The sequence below is a fragment of the Eumetopias jubatus genome, unplaced genomic scaffold (genome assembly GCF_037043125.1).
Source record: "Eumetopias jubatus isolate StellerSeaLion01/CBP00866 unplaced genomic scaffold, mEumJub1_p1.0 scaffold_3, whole genome shotgun sequence".
Taxonomy (NCBI): domain Eukaryota; kingdom Metazoa; phylum Chordata; class Mammalia; order Carnivora; family Otariidae; genus Eumetopias; species Eumetopias jubatus.
Window position 1 is genome coordinate 194,522,794 of NW_028274809.1, and position 15,380 is coordinate 194,538,173.

General features: G+C 42.1%; 1 protein-coding gene across 6 annotated transcripts in view; it reads left to right on the plus strand.

Moving 5' to 3' along the window:
- The first annotated feature begins 927 nt into the window (after positions 1–927).
- The window catches only part of CDC16 (cell division cycle 16), a 29,914-nt gene continuing 15,461 nt past the window's right edge, over positions 928–15,380 (plus strand). The window contains exons 1-12 of one of the 6 annotated variants that reach the window (XM_088021924.1): positions 928–1,221; positions 2,432–2,486; positions 2,560–2,684; positions 4,078–4,116; positions 4,475–4,615; positions 6,247–6,406; positions 7,382–7,473; positions 7,944–8,077; positions 8,944–9,023; positions 10,624–10,673; positions 11,599–11,672; positions 13,552–13,677. In XM_088021924.1, coding sequence (XP_087878050.1) covers positions 1,174–1,221; positions 2,432–2,486; positions 2,560–2,684; positions 4,078–4,116; positions 4,475–4,615; positions 6,247–6,406; positions 7,382–7,473; positions 7,944–8,077; positions 8,944–9,023; positions 10,624–10,673; positions 11,599–11,672; positions 13,552–13,677 — 1,124 coding nt within the window. In that variant the 5' untranslated portion in view covers positions 928–1,173. The remainder of the gene's footprint in view (positions 1,222–2,431; positions 2,487–2,559; positions 2,685–4,077; positions 4,117–4,474; positions 4,616–6,246; positions 6,407–7,381; positions 7,474–7,943; positions 8,078–8,943; positions 9,024–10,623; positions 10,674–11,598; positions 11,673–13,551; positions 13,678–15,380) is intronic. The other 5 variants (XM_028087314.2, XM_028087315.2, XM_088021923.1 and 2 more) reach the window with 5 other exon arrangements.

Here is a 15,380-nt window from a genome sequence, read left to right on the forward strand (position 1 = left end):
TCACTACAATCCATTTTAGATCATTGTGGTAATCCCCAGCGATCTCATTTGCCCAAGCCCATCCCTCCGTCCAGCCCCTGACAACCACTATATGTCATATACATGGAGTTAAAGAAATGAAATACTCAACTGACATCTGCCGAAGCATGGTAAGATTTTATTCAAGGTAGGGGAGCTATCCCCACAGGTAGAGGGACCACCGGTGGTGGAAATCTGCGGTGAGGACAAGAAATCGGGCTCAACTCTGAATGCACCACAGGCAAGAGGGAACTCAGAGCCAAGGAACAGGGCGGGGGTCTCTGAGTAGAAAACTGTTAGGAGGAAACACGGGGGGAGGGGTTCTGTCTAAACTGACCTAAGAGGATTCTTGCTGAAGGCAAGCCAGGGTGCGCAGACGGCAACTGGAGGACGCGGGGGAGGGTGCAGAATTTGCTCACAAATCAGGGGTGAGCACACACAGAGGGTGGGGAATCTTGCCGAAATGGGACAATGCAGAACGGAACGCGGAAGTCCCAAAGTCGGGTGGGGCCGAAAGAGGGACTCGGGGGGCGCCCGTGGAAGGGAAGCACGGACAGGGGTCCCTGCCCAGCGGAAGGCGCGTCCTCGTCGGCACAACAACGTTCCAGGGAACGGATTGGGTCTCAGTAGGCCAGCCTCTGTAGTTCTTAACTGGCTTTGGTCACAGCTGCCTCTCCCTGCGGGTTCTGCCGCAAGACAGCGTCACGGGGACACGTGGCGACCCCCGCGGCGCGCCGGGACCCGGCCTCAGCCCTCGGAGGCCGGCGGCGTCGCCTACGCCCCCCCACCCCCGGACCAGTATATGAGTGAACGGCGCACGGACACAACGACGCGCCGCGCGACCGGGGACCTTGAGTGGGAGGGAAAAGCGTCCACGGTCCCCAGACCGCCGGCAAGCCGAGGGCCAAGGGAACGCCTCGGAACCAACGGCACAACCCCGGGTTCTGGCGCCGGAGGGGACTTGTTTGCGGAGGACTTCCGGGGCGGGGTCTGGCCCGGAGCGGAAGGTTCCGGGTGGTGCGCGGGGCTGGGCGGAGTCGGGCCGGGTGCGGGCGGCTGCGGCGCGGGCTCCGGGTGGGCCCAGCGAGCAGCGGGAAGGAGGGCTCGCGCCGTGGCTGCGGACGCCGCCCGGTCGGACTCGTCGGCCGCGCGGCCATGAACCTGGAGCGGCTGCGGAAGCGCGTCCGACAGTACCTGGACCAGGTGGGCGACCCGACCCGGGGAGCGCGGGCTCCCGGGCGCGGGAGGCAAGCCCGCTCCGAGCGCTGGCCCGCGGGGGAGACTGTCGTCGCGGTCTTGGTGGCGCTTGGTCCGGCCGGGCCTGGGCCTTCGCCCAGGGTAAAGCCCCCGAAGGGAAGGGGGAAGCCCCCTCCCCCCCCGCCCCAGCGCTGCGTGCCGCTGGGAGGATGAGAAACGCTGGAGTGGACACCACCTAGGCGCCCCGCGAGCCTCACACGTGCTCGGGACCCGGCTCTGCAGCCGCCTAACTGCTGGGCGCAGAGTGGGTGCTCAGTGGAAGTGGGAGGGTTGCTGCGGGAGGAAAGTTGTAGGGTGGCCTTTGAGTTTAGCTAGTTGACAGAAAGTGTTTAAGAAGTGTAGTTGTAATTCTTTTTGGCAGAACTTAAGAAAAGATAGATAATCGTGTTTTGTCGAGTCAGTACTTTTAAAGTCATGTTAACTATATCTGCGCTGCCTTTGAATCAACAGTCGTGTTGAAGAAATGACTCTAGAATCAGCAAGGTCACTTAGTTTTTGTAAAGCTTATACTCTCCAAATAAGTTGGAAACCAAGAAGGGGAGGGAAAAGCATATTCGATATGAAATGTTCAGAATGGATGTGAAATGATGCTGCCAGATGCCTGCAGTACATTGGAGGGTTGTATTTTAGTAAGTCATTTGAACGGAACAGATGCCCCTGAGCGCTTTCTCTTTGGCCCTGGGGACTAGTGAGGAATGGGACAGGCCTGGTTTCCACCCTTTGGGCACTTAGAGCAAGCAGATTTGTAACCATTCCCTAAGCATTCCTCTTCCCAGATTGACGGGCAACAGAGTTCCTAGTTGCATTCATTCAAGATCTGAGAACCACTGCTAATGAGATACTGCAAAAGAATTGTTTAATTTTCTAGTGTTTTAGGTACCTGCTGATAGCATTTTTCCAGTGTATAAGTTTAAAAAGAAATCCTACCTTCTTGAGAACTGTATATATCAAAGATCTTACAACCATGTTTTATTGTACCACTGAACCAAAACTCACCTAGCTGAGATGTAAGAATGGAGGTATGATTGGTAGACCCCTGCAACATGTTAACAATTATTATATTAAGATGGTTTACTATATAGCGTTCTAATAATATTAGGTATCTATTTAAAACTATTGAAATAACAGCAGTTACTTTTTTTCCCCCCAAATATAGCAACAGTATCAAAGTGCTCTATTTTGGGCAGATAAAGTAGCTTCACTCTCTCATGGTAAGTGACAACTTCTAATTTTTTTTCTGATTTCTGTATTTTAAAAACCTTTCTATTTTTCCTTGTACCTCAGACCATTATGTGTGTTTTTTCCTTCCAGAGGAACCCCAGGACATTTATTGGTTGGCTCAGTGTCTGTACCTAACAGCACAATATCATAGAGCAGCTCATGCACTTCGGTCACGAAAACTGGACAAAGTAAGTGTTTGTGTGAACTTAAATGTTCCCAAAGCTTTTTAAATTGTTATTGGATTAAATGTCAAAATTATTTAGAAGGATTCAGTTTTTGTTATTGAATGTAAAGAGAAATTTTCTTATTCCTAATCTCAGTCACTTTTGCCCCCCCAATCTAGTCACTAAGTTTTGAAAATTCTGTTTTCTAAATAACTCAAATAATGGATCTTCCTTTCCATCTCATTACTGCTCATACGTGTCAGGTCTTTAATTTGTTTTGTTTTAGCCTTTTGTCTCTTTTCTCTAGTAACATCTTTCCCATTCTACTTTCCCTCTCTTTTTAACTGTCTTTTAAACTATCACAAGGGTAGGGGCGCCTGGGTGGCTTAGTCGTTTGGTGTCTGCCTTCGGCTCATGTCATGATCCCAGGGTTCTGGGATGGAGCCCTGCATCGGGCTCCCTGCTCTGCGGGAAGCCTGCTTCTCCCTCTCCCACTCCCCCTGCTTGTGTTCCCTCTCTCGCTCTGTCTCTGTCAAATAAATAAATAACATCTTAAATAAATAAATAATAAACAAACAAACAATCACAAGGGTAATCTTCCCAAACACAGGCCTGATGATAGCACTCACAGTGTCACTCAGTGATCTCCCATAACCTACAGGGTAAAATCAGATGCATCAATAGACACCAAAGTTCCTCTATGATTTCTCTGCAGTCTATGTGGAACCCAGCACCACCACCAGTACATGTTACACACACCTTAGTCATGCTGACTACTTGCAGTCCCTTGGACATGTGGTAGCTGTTCATGTTCAGTGTCTGGAATGCTGGCCAACCTCTCACTTTTCTCTCCCTTGCACATGTTTTCTTTAACTGGCCAGTATTTCTCATGTTCTTCTTTCAGAGTTTATGTAGTTTATGTCTTACACAGTGCTGTGTTTGTTTTCCTGCCATAACCTCCTTGAGGGCAGATCCTTACTCCTTTTTTTTTTTAACCATTTTATTTTTTTATTGTACCTTTTTTAAAAAGGATTTTATTTCAGAGAGGAGAGAGTGGTGTGCACAAGCATGAGTGGGGGTGGGGCGGTGTGGGGCAGAGGGAGAAGCAGCCTCCCAGCTGAGCAGGACGCCTGATGCAGGACTCAATCCTAGGACCCTGGGATCATGACCTGAGCGGAAGGCAGACACTTAACCAACTGAGCCACTCGGGCGCCCCTCCTTACTCTTTTTTGAATCCTTGGTGTCTAGTAAACAGTAGATCCAAGATGAGTATGAATTAAAAAGACTGGATTTGGGTTTTCTGCAAGAGTAAAAGGACAAATTATGAAAGTAGCTTTCTTCATTTTATGCTTATAGTTTACTTTTAGAATGAGGGTATATATTGTCTTGATCTCTTTTTTAATAATTTCTTTCCTAGCTATATGAAGCATGTCGCTACCTTGCAGCTAGATGCCATGTAAGTATGCTCTCAGTTTCAGTTTTCTCTGGTAAAAGTTTAATTATGTGAATGTTATACATCCCTTACATATGTGTAAGGATTCTGGTGATCGAGCTTGGCAGATTAGGAAAGTATTTCATGAGGAAATGGTCTTTTCTTTAGTATTGTTTGCTATAAAATATTGATTCTCCATTTACTGGAATCTGACCATGCCTGAAGATTCTGCTTTAGAATTTAAAATTTTAAACTCTACATTTTAAGTTTAGGTAATGAGTGAGTATGATATTTTATTACCCTTTTAAAATCTACAGTACTTGTGTGTATATCTGGTGTTAGAAGTCATGGGTGATGAACAGTATTTCTGGTTTTTACACAGTATGCTGCAAAAGAGCATCAGCAGGCTCTTGATATTCTTGATATGGAGGAGCCAATCAACAAAAGGTTATTTGAGAAATACTTGAAGGATGAAAGTGGCTTGAAAGACCCCTCCAGTGACTGGGAAATGTCACAGTCTTCGGTAAGTCATGCTGTAGTAAGCATGCTCCCATGACATGGCAAACATAAATCACCTTTTATTTGAGTATAAACATGTTAGAACAGTTTGGTTCCCAACTTACTTGCCACTGAAACACAAAAAGATTCCAAGACATTTCTGAGTCCTTAGTTGGAAGTTGTAGTTATGTCCTCATATGCTTGAATCTGAAATAGGCTGACTTGAGATCTTTCTTCTCCTATTTGACACCTTAAACTACTCCTGCAGGTGGAGTAACATTTCCCCATCTTACTGTGTTGCAACACCTACTCCGTGAAACCTTGATTACCTTAGTTTGCTTCTTTCCAGGGAGTGGTTGGTGTTAACTATTTATGTCATTTTGATATTTCAGTTTGTATACTTCATATCTGCCTGAAATTACAAGTTCCTTGTTGGCAGAGATTATATAATGTCACATAATATTCACAGATTACTAATCTGGACTGTTCTTTTTTTCTTTTTTTTTTAACAGCCTTGTTATTTATGTGCTAAGAAGCACATTCGTTTTTCTGCTAAGAAAGGTGTTTATGAGGGAGCTTGGTGTTACCATTATTATATTTGGGCTGCTTATCCATTAATGTACCCACTAAGAAATGCATGATTTATTTGTAATATGTTATTATTTTATGAAATTACTTTTTTTTTTTTTTTTACAAGTCATAGGGTACTGAATAGGTCTAAGATTCGCTTGTTATATCCTCTCATATTTTTAAGTTTGGATTTTCTGATGAATTTTCTTTGCCCTTTACCTGTTTTAGCTGCCTGTCTCTGGATCATCTATAAGTTTAGTTACATGTTTCTTGAGGGTCAGATTCTGGAATATAAGTTGGATTACTCTATCCTCTTGTTAATGGTAGTAGTGCGGTGGCGACTGTGTGAACACCTTAACGTGTACTAGCTATGCAGAGAACTATCACCGCCAGTTCTCAGGGCCTTGTAAGTTAGATAAGGGAAGGAAACTTGTCTGGGGTTACTAGTAAGCATTAGAGCTGGGATTTGAACTCAGATCTGTCCAGTCCTACAAATCCATGACCATTGTGCTATGTTGCTGCATTTTCCAATATTAATTAAGATCCTTTCATTGAGATCTGCCTGTCAAACTGAGATTTAATATTTGTATGCTGTTTGCTATCTAAATCATTACCCTCTTTGAAACAGAATAGATAAGGAACAAAGTAGTAGTGACACATGCTCTATAAAGATTGTTGAAATGAGAAGAGCCTAGGAGAGATAGATTAGAGAAGTATTACTTTGCTTTCCTGTTTCTGTTAATTTATACCATCTGACAGTTGGGATGGAACAAATCCTTTTAGATGTTAAGAAGAGTCTCAGTCTTCATATAATATATAATTCCTTTTTTTTTTAAGATTTCATTTATTTATTTGCAAGAGAGAGAAAGCACGAGAGTGGGGAGGGTCAGAGGGGGAAGCAGGCTCTCCACTGAGCGGGGAGCCCGATGTGGGACTCGATCCTGGGACTCCAGGATCATGACCTGAGCTAAAGGCAGACGCTTAAGCGACTGAGCCACCCAGGTGCCCCAGATAATATATGATTCTTGATCAAAAGTTAAGTTTAGAAGTATTGATTTAGTGTGTGACTCATCATTTTTCCAACAGATAAAGAGTTCTATTTGTCTCCTACGAGGGAAGATATACGATGCCCTGGATAACCGAGCTCTAGCTACCTATAGCTACAAAGAAGCTTTGAAGCTCGATGCCTACTGTTTTGAAGCATTTGATCTTTTAACATCGCATCACATGTTGACAGCCCAAGAAGGTTTGGAACTCAGGTGTTTTCATGTTTAGCACAATTAATATTGTTTGGGATTTTTTTCCTCTGAAATCTGTAGAATCGAGCAGAGTATGTGCAGGTTTAAATAGACCTATTCACTTCCTTAGTGTCTTCAAATGTGGAGCACATTGCGAAGGACAGTAATGTACAGTGCCCCTTGCTATCAGAATCTTTAGGGGTTTTGATGTGATGAGACCATCTTTTGGAGAAGTGACTTAAGGTAGTATAAACTGAGTTCTCAGGATCAGATTCAGAGGCGCCCAACCTGGCTGCAGCTCAAAGCCCTGAGGGGCTTTAAAAACATCAGTGTGCAGCTCCCAACTCCAGACAAGTGGAACAGAATCTGGTGGTGGGGCCCTGGCATCAGATGTTTTAAAGCTCTCACATGACCCTAAGGTACAACTAGGGCTCAGAACCATAGACCTAGTATGTGAGCTGTAATGTGAGGGGGATTCATGCAAGAAACGGAGAGAAAGTAGAGATGTTGTATTAATGGGGTTCAAGCATAGTTTAGCCCTAGTGCAGTGGTTCTCAGCCAGGTTGATTTTGCCCCCTACGGACATTTTTGATTTTTACAAATTGGGCATGGGACTGCGAGCCTGCTACTGGCATTTAGTGGATAGAGATCGGAGATCCTGCTGACCATCCTGTGGTGCTTAGGACAGCCATCATGTTAGAATTGTCCACACAGAGTGAGATTGGGAAACCTGCCAGTTAGTTCCTTGCATCTGGTGATGACCAGCGTTGCCTAAAAGGCTTCATGGCTCAGCCCTCCAGGTAGTTCTCATCACCTGGGTCTGGAACCACTGTCTTAGTTTTTCTAGTACATTTTGATCTTGTTATTTTCTCTTCTGAGTTTGATTTATTTAGACCAAGAATTATAGAAGAATACTTTTTATTGCTGATGTCTTTTCCCCCATAAATATTGTGAGGATATTCTTTTTTCTTAACATTTTTAAGAAAAAGAACTTCTTGAGTCACTACCTCTTAGCAAGCTCTGTACTGAAGAACAGGAATTGCTACGCTTTCTCTTTGAGAACAAATTAAAAAAGGTAAGTAAAAACATAGCATTTGCTTTATGTAAATATTTCACTAAATTTGGCCTCTGTTACTAGTAAAATTTTAAGTTAATTTTTATTAATTTAGCACATTTGCAAGAAAAAAATTGATTACTTAAAATATATGATAGGATTCCTAAAAAAGCTTCCAAAAACATGTCTTTGTCCTAGGAAATCCTTTTATACTAAAAGATTGAACTGTCACATAAATGGGATGATGTTGTATGAAAATGAGGATTTTTTCTTATGCTTTCTGAGCTTGTAATTTGTAAAATACTTCTTCCTGGAATTCCGTGATAAAACTGAGAGTTGAGCTAATTGAGAGGAGGACAGATGAGACAGGAAGTTAGAGCTTCTGGAGGCTCACACCTGCCCTGTGCAAACCCGAGCCCTTGGACCAGATCGAGTCTGCCACTTTGATTTGTGCTGCTCCCTGAGTTCATGTTTACCTTTCTCTGTTGCAGTATAATAAACCTAGTGAAACTGTCCTCCCCGAGTCTGTAGATGGTTTGCAAGAGAATCTGGATGTGGTAGTGTCTTTAGCTGAAAGACATTATTATAACTGTGATTTTAAAATGTGCTACAAGCTTACTTCTGTGTAAGTATATCTACTCATTTCTGTGTAGGAGCATAGAGTCCAGTCCCATTTTACCTAAGAAGGGTGTGGGACTGCTTTTTGAGTAATCTTGAACTAATTGGTGATAATTTAAGTTGCTTTTACCTTTTGCAGAGTACTAGAGAGGTTACTCTTGTCTTAAAAGTTTACAGACAGGTTTATGCACACTGTTGCTTTATTCCATTACCTTGGGAATAGACATGCCCCTCATCTGTCTTTTATAATTTGCAAGTTCGAAAATATAATTCTGACATGTAGTCTTACAAAATCCATTCTTTGTTAAAGTAGGAACTGGTAAAATCCTCTAGATACTGGGTGCTCAGTCAGGCTCACTAACTAGCCAGGCCATCTCCTATACTAGTTTTCAAGTGCACACTATTCGAACTTGTCTCTTAGCTAAATTACATAGGCTGTTTTTAATGTAGGTGCTGTTGAAGTGAGCACATGTGCTATTTTTAACAGATCTTTGGGGTTCCTTAAAATCCTTGATTGCACAAAAATTTTAATTGACAAATGCTTATGATCTGTTTAATATTTCATATTGTTTTTAATCCTTCTAAATAAATGGATTCCTTATTTTATGTGTTATAGTTCTATTGATTTGAAATAAATATGTGTGATAGTGTTTTTTATTCCTAACAAATAAACCAGAATTTTCCCTTTCATTTATAAGACAATCATTACCTTAACTGTGCCAACCTGAAGATGAATTAGAAAGTGAAGAAGTATCGTAACCCACAGTATTTTACATAATGCTGTAATGAGTATTTAGACATATCTAATTTTAATGAGTTATGTTCTGTTATATACTGTTGCTGGTGTAGTAAATGTGTTGCTTTGACTTTCAGAGTAATGGAGAAAGATCCTTTCCATGCAAACTGTTTACCTGTACATATAGGGACACTTGTGGAGCTGAATAAAGCAAATGGTAAAAATTTTTTTTTAATTAAAATAATAATTGTTGGGGCACCTGGGTGGCTCAGTTGGTTGAGCATCCAACTCTTGACTCAGCTCTTGATCTCAGGGTTGTGAGTTCAGGCCCTGTGTTGGGCTCCACGCTGGGTGTGGAGCCTACTTAAAACAAAAATTAAATAATAATTGTTGAGGGGCGCCTGGGTGGCTCAGTCGGTTAAGCGTCTGCCTTTGGCTCAGGTCATGATCCCAGGGTCCTGGGATTAAGCCCTGCGTTGGGGAGCCTGCTTCTCCCTCTTCCTGCTGCTCCCCCTGCTTGTGCATGGACTTTCTCTCTCTGGCAAATAAATAAATAAAATCCTTATTTATTGGACAGAGAGACACACACAGTGAGAGAGGGAACACAAGCAGGGGGAGCGGGAGAGGGAGAAGCAGGCTTACTACCGAAGCAGGGAGCCCGATGTGGGGCTCGAACCCAGGACCCTGGGATCATGACCTGAGCCGAAGGCAGATGCTTAACGACTGAGCCACCCGGCTGCCCCTAAAGAAATAATAATAATTTTAAGGCAAAAAAAATTTCTGTAACTCTGGAAATTTTGTCTCCTAAATTCTGGATTATTGAGATTGCAGGTGACAACATAATGGAATTCTCCAATAAAAGTAATAGCTAGGGTAAGAAAGGCTTATCCAAATGACTGAGGGTCAATTCTGTTATGTCACCAGAACACTGTTTCTTTATCCCTGCCTCCTTTTCTCAAATGTAGTTTGTGATTTAGGTTACATAACCTTAGAGTACTGAGGGTCAGTTTTTCTGTTTTTCCTTTTTTTGTAGAATCCATAAGAAAATTGATAAGACAGCAGGCAGTAACTGTTTAGTAACTGGAGGGGGATAGTTTTTTTTGCTTGTGCTTTTCGTATTTTAACACTGAAGAAACATTCAGTTATGTTTGGATGATATTTGCCCTTAAATCTTTCAAACTGAATAGTGAACTCTGTCAGGAGTTTAAAAAGCCAGACACTCCAGTTCCAAACCCCTGCTGCCCAAAATATGGTCTGCGGGCCAGCAGCATCACATCTCCCGGAGCTTGTTGCGGATGCAGTCACTCTGGCTGTCCTGGTCTGATGAGTCCAAGTCTGCACGTAGGAAACGTCATCAGGGCGTGTTAGGACTTCCACATGATTTACTCAAGAAGAAATCATCTTGCTGATTTGATAAACTTGGAAGTTTGGTTACTCAGATTGGTTGTGGGTGGTTAAGATGGTCCATAATAAGCCCATGGAGTCGGAGACATCAGTTTTTAAGATAGGTGAAGAGCTGTGACATTACTTCTTAAGCACCATGACATGTTGTGTCATGTGCCGCTCCTCCGGTTTTCCAGCCACTTAGGAGCACTCAGCACCCACTTACGGGGTCAGGAGTGGGGGCGGGGGAGGTGAATGAAACAGCTGTAGCAACTGCCCTGTGCAGCTTGTATATTTCCTTAGGTAGAAAGAAAATTATGAAATTACTGTGAGAACAAAATTATGTGATTGTGAAGAGTTGTAATTGGAAGAAAGTCATATCTTAAAATTCATTGTATATAATTGTTTTTTTTTTTCCTTTTTCTCTAATGTAGAACTTTTCTATCTTTCTCATAAGTTGGTGGATCTATATCCTAGTAATCCTGTAAGTAAATGTATGCCTTTTTTTCCTAGGGTGTTTTTTTTTGTTTTTGTTTTTGTGTTTTTTTTTTCTGAACCTTAAAAAAGTAACTGGTGTTTACATAGTAGCTTATATTTAAGTTCAAGCAAATAATGTTTTATTTCAAGGTGTTGGAGGAGAACCTCCTAGTGCTATGATAATTAGAAGCAGTGTTAAGTTTTTCAGTCCATGAAGGTTTTTTTTTCTTTTTTAAAGTATCTTCAAACAATAGCTTAAGACAAAAATCCTTTTTTTCTGGTTATAGAAATTATATATGCTTATTTTAGAATACTTGACATACTGAAAAATGTTAAAAGTGAAAGTCATACTCTCACCTCTTGGGAATAATGCTTTTTCATGTTGCATGTATAAGATACCTTACTGAACTGTGTAGTGATTGAATCCTTGTGTCTCCCACACTGCTGTGGATCACAGCCAGGACCCAGAAATGGAAACTGGAATCAGGAACCTTCTTTAGAGACAGAAGTCAGGGATCAAGGCCTAAGGCTCACACAAGAATCTGTACCCTAGGCTAGTGTGAAAATAATTTAGAAAGAGGCAAAACCAGTGCAAGAGAAGTCAGCTAATGAGGTCGATCCTGGTTAGTACCTGCTAGAGCCAGGGTCAAGCCGGGGAAGACACGATGCAGGCTGGCATTTGAACTAAGTGTTTAGGAGCCTCATATTCTATTGAATGTTGCAGGGACATTGTTGAAAGCACACTGAGGAAGAACCTGTTCTTTTTCATCTAGGACTTAATAGCCTGTCTCAGAGAAGTTTCTAACTTGAACTAGAATAACTTGAGCTAGAACATGTAATGGGACATCTAGTCCACTCTCTGGCCTAATATGTTAGAGATTTCCAGTTCCAAGTTAAGCATCTTTGGTCACAATAAATTTTGAACTTTGTAGGTGTCTTGGTTTGCAGTGGGATGCTACTATCTCATGGTTGGTCATAAAAATGAACATGCCAGAAGATATCTCAGGTATGAATCTGTTGTCTTTCTCCCTTTGTAATAAGCCTATAGGAAATGATTTCTTCTTCATCCTTTTTAATACAGTAGTAATTTAAAAGCAGTATGAAAGAATGATTTGTTTAGCACATTCAGTTCAGTTGTATCAATTAATGTACCTTTTTTAAGAACTTATGATATATTTAAATTCTATTTATAAATGAGAAGTATGAAACATAATAATGTAATTTGAAACCTGTTTTTCATTTACGGAGATACTATTAACCTTTTAGGACGTTTTTTGTTAACAGTTGTAAAATTACGTGAAACCACCTGAGATTAGGATCACTAAATGTGACTGTAGAACAGAATTCTTGGCATAGTGAACTGGTTTATATAAAGATCTGCTATGGTCTTAGCTTAAGGAACTCCGTGCAGCCCAGTCAAGCTCCTTAGCCAGTATTATTCAATTATTCAAGTACAGAAAAATGGCTAGTGTGGGAAGAATTACTAGAGATTTAAAATATTAAAATAACTGATTTCTTCCATGTGAACAAAATAGAAAATGGCTGTAAGGGAAAGTGTATAAACTTTGGACCCAAATTTGAATTCTAATGCAAGTCCTGCCACTTACTAGCTGTAATTCCTTGGGAAAGTTAATTTCTCTGACCTCTCTTCTTAAAAAATGGGAATGATCCAATATTTGTATCCCAGGCTTGTTAGGAAAACTAGGAGGATGATATGTAAGGATCTTTCACTAGGAAAAAAATAGGAGTTCTCTGGTTAGTTGAGCGTTATGCATTTTAGAACTTACTTGTGCTTTTTCGTGGAGTAGGAATGTATGCTGCTCTGATTAAGTGACGGATTCCACATGAAACAAGGAACATTTGAGTAATAGAAAGCATAGAAAATAAAATGCTGGGGGCACCTGAGTGGCTCAGTCGTTGAGCGTCTGCCTTCAGCTCAGGTCGTGATCCCAGGGTCCTGGGATCGAGCCCCGCATCGGGCTCCCTGCTCAGCGGGAAGCCTGCTTCTCCCTCTCCCACTCCCCCTGCTTGTGTTCCTGCTCTCGCTGTCTCTCTCTCTGTTAAATAAATAAAGTCTTTTAAAAAAAAAGAAAAGAAAATGCTGGGAAATGGGAATCTCATCCTTTATGTTTTCCATGTTTTGTGGTCTGGGTCACCAGTGTGTCTCTGACTGGGGATTACTTACAGCTGTTTGAGACCGTGCAGCCCAGTCTGCAGAACCAGGGTGACTCTCTTAACCACCATCCATGGGATGTCACTTCATCTTCCCAGGCTTAGTATCCTTATCTTTAAAATATAATAATTTAGGAGGCGCCTGGGTGGCTCAGTTGTTTAAGCGACTGCCTTCGGCTCAGGTCATGATCCTGGAGTCCCGGGATCGAGTCCCACATCGAGTCCCACATCGGGCTCCCTGCTCAGCGGGGAGTCTGCTTCTCCCTCTGACCCTCTTCCCTCTCTCATGTGCTCTCTATCTCTCATTCTCTCTCTCTCAAATAAATAAGTACAATCTTTAAAAAATATATATATATAATAATTTATCTTGCAAGTTACTAGGATTAGGTGATGCATATAAGGCCTCTGACGTGGTGCCTCATTAAATGGTTGCTGCCACCACCATTATGAAACAAAGCTCCTGGATTAAGTAATATTTTTAAGTTCTGTACAGGATGCCAGTGGGTTATTGTACCTAAAAAGCCGTGGACCTCTCTTAAAATTTTGCTTATACTACTAAGCATTGTTTTATTTCAAATGAATTAACACAATTGTTGTTTAAGTATTTAATGTGTTGAGAGCTCATTTATTCTAATATCCTGGAAGCCATCAGCTTATATAAGATTAATAATTTAAGAATGCATATATGACTAGAATGACATCTCTTGTTTCAGCAAAGCAACAACACTTGAGAAGACTTACGGGCCTGCGTGGGTAGCATACGGGCACTCGTTTGCAGTGGAGAGTGAGCACGACCAGGCCATGGCTGCCTACTTCACGGCCGCACAGCTGATGAAAGGGTATGGCAGAGCACGCGGTAAAATCCACGAAGGATTGCTTTTGCCCACAAAATGACGATTCCGTTATTACTGCCACCGCCATTTGGTGCTGAACTAAACAAAAATATCTTAACTTGTGTCTTGTTAGTAGCTTATGATTGTAAAATAACTGTGGAAATTGAGGGAAAGAGAGGCTGGTGTAGTGATTTTGTCTAGCAGTTCACCTTAACCAATACAGAGGGAACTAGGAAATTAAACTGCGGGAAGAGATGAGGATAGAAGCTCCTTCTCACACGCTCATGCAAGAATGAAAGTATTCACATGCAAATTGTTATTTATATCCTATTTAAGTCCAAAAGGTATTTGCTGTGGGCTTACTGGACTGTATTTGCCAGGGTTCTAGATTTATGTCAATGTTAGGTATATTGATATTAAGTATTGCTGTTATTCTTGTCCACTCTCTTTGGACTCCCCTAACCCTAGCCCTAGGCCTGCTATTCAGTGTTCTCTTAGGTGGGCCACCTCCGTCTCTGGAGAGGTAGTAGGAGTGCAGTAGGTCAGACTGCCTGATGAGCTTGGCAAAGTAGGTACCCCCTTGAAAAATAGGTGTAATCGCGGTACTTATTCCTCGAAGTACTCCTGGGAGTAATTGAGACAATACCAATTACAGACTTTGAACGATACCTGATGTGCAGAGAGCAGTCAGTATAAGTTAGGTACCTTGATTTGTTTGCTTATAGTATTCAGGAGTGGGATCGTATGTTCATTTGCACTGAATGTTCTCTCGTTAGGTTGAACCCTTTTCAGACTATCAGACTTATTTTGGCGCCCAGTTCTGCATCTAAATTATTAATGATCCCCTGATTTTTTCAGTTCTATTAGATGTGGTGTATATGACTTTTATATCTAACTTGTTATCCATGCACATATTGTAAAGGAAATAGCTCCCTAACTGCATTAGTCTCTTCAGATTGCCTTAAACAAAGTGCAATAGACTGGGTGATTTGAAGAATGAACATGTATTTTCTCACAGCTCCAGAGAGGCTGGGAAGCCGTTGGTCAAAGTGCTGGCCCATTTGGTCCCTGGTGAGGGTGCGCTTCCTGACTTGCAGATGGCCACCTTCTTACTGTGTCCTCATGTGGCAGGGAGAGAGCTCTGGTCTCTTCCTTTCACAGGGGCACCAGCCCTGCTGTGTCATTCCCCACCCTTAGGACTTCATTTAACCTTTATTATTTCCGCACAGGCCTTCTCCATATGTAGTCACAATGGGGTAAGGCTTAAGATGAATTTGGTCGAGGCAGGGGACATATAAATTCAGTCCTAATACTAACAGAAACAATCTTCCAGAGGTGCCTGGGTGGCTCAGTTGGTGAAGCATCTGACTTCGGCTCATGATCTCAGGGTCCTGGGATTGAGCCCCGCGTTGAGGCTCCCTGCTCAGTGGGGAGTCTGCTCCTCCCTCTTCCTCTGCCCCTCTCCCCCCCTCAAATAAATAAAATCTTTAAAAAAAAAAATAATCCTCCAGGTTAAAATTGTTCATCCAGTTATTGATTCATCTAAATGGTCCTTGATACCCAGTTCAGGATTCTTCAGTTTATCCACCAAGATGTGTGAGACTTTATCCAGTGCTGTGCTGAAGCTTGGTTCCCATGTCTACCTGGACCCCTAATCTATCAGTCTGATAAATTGGCAGGAAAAAAATCTCCATAATTTACCGTGGGTT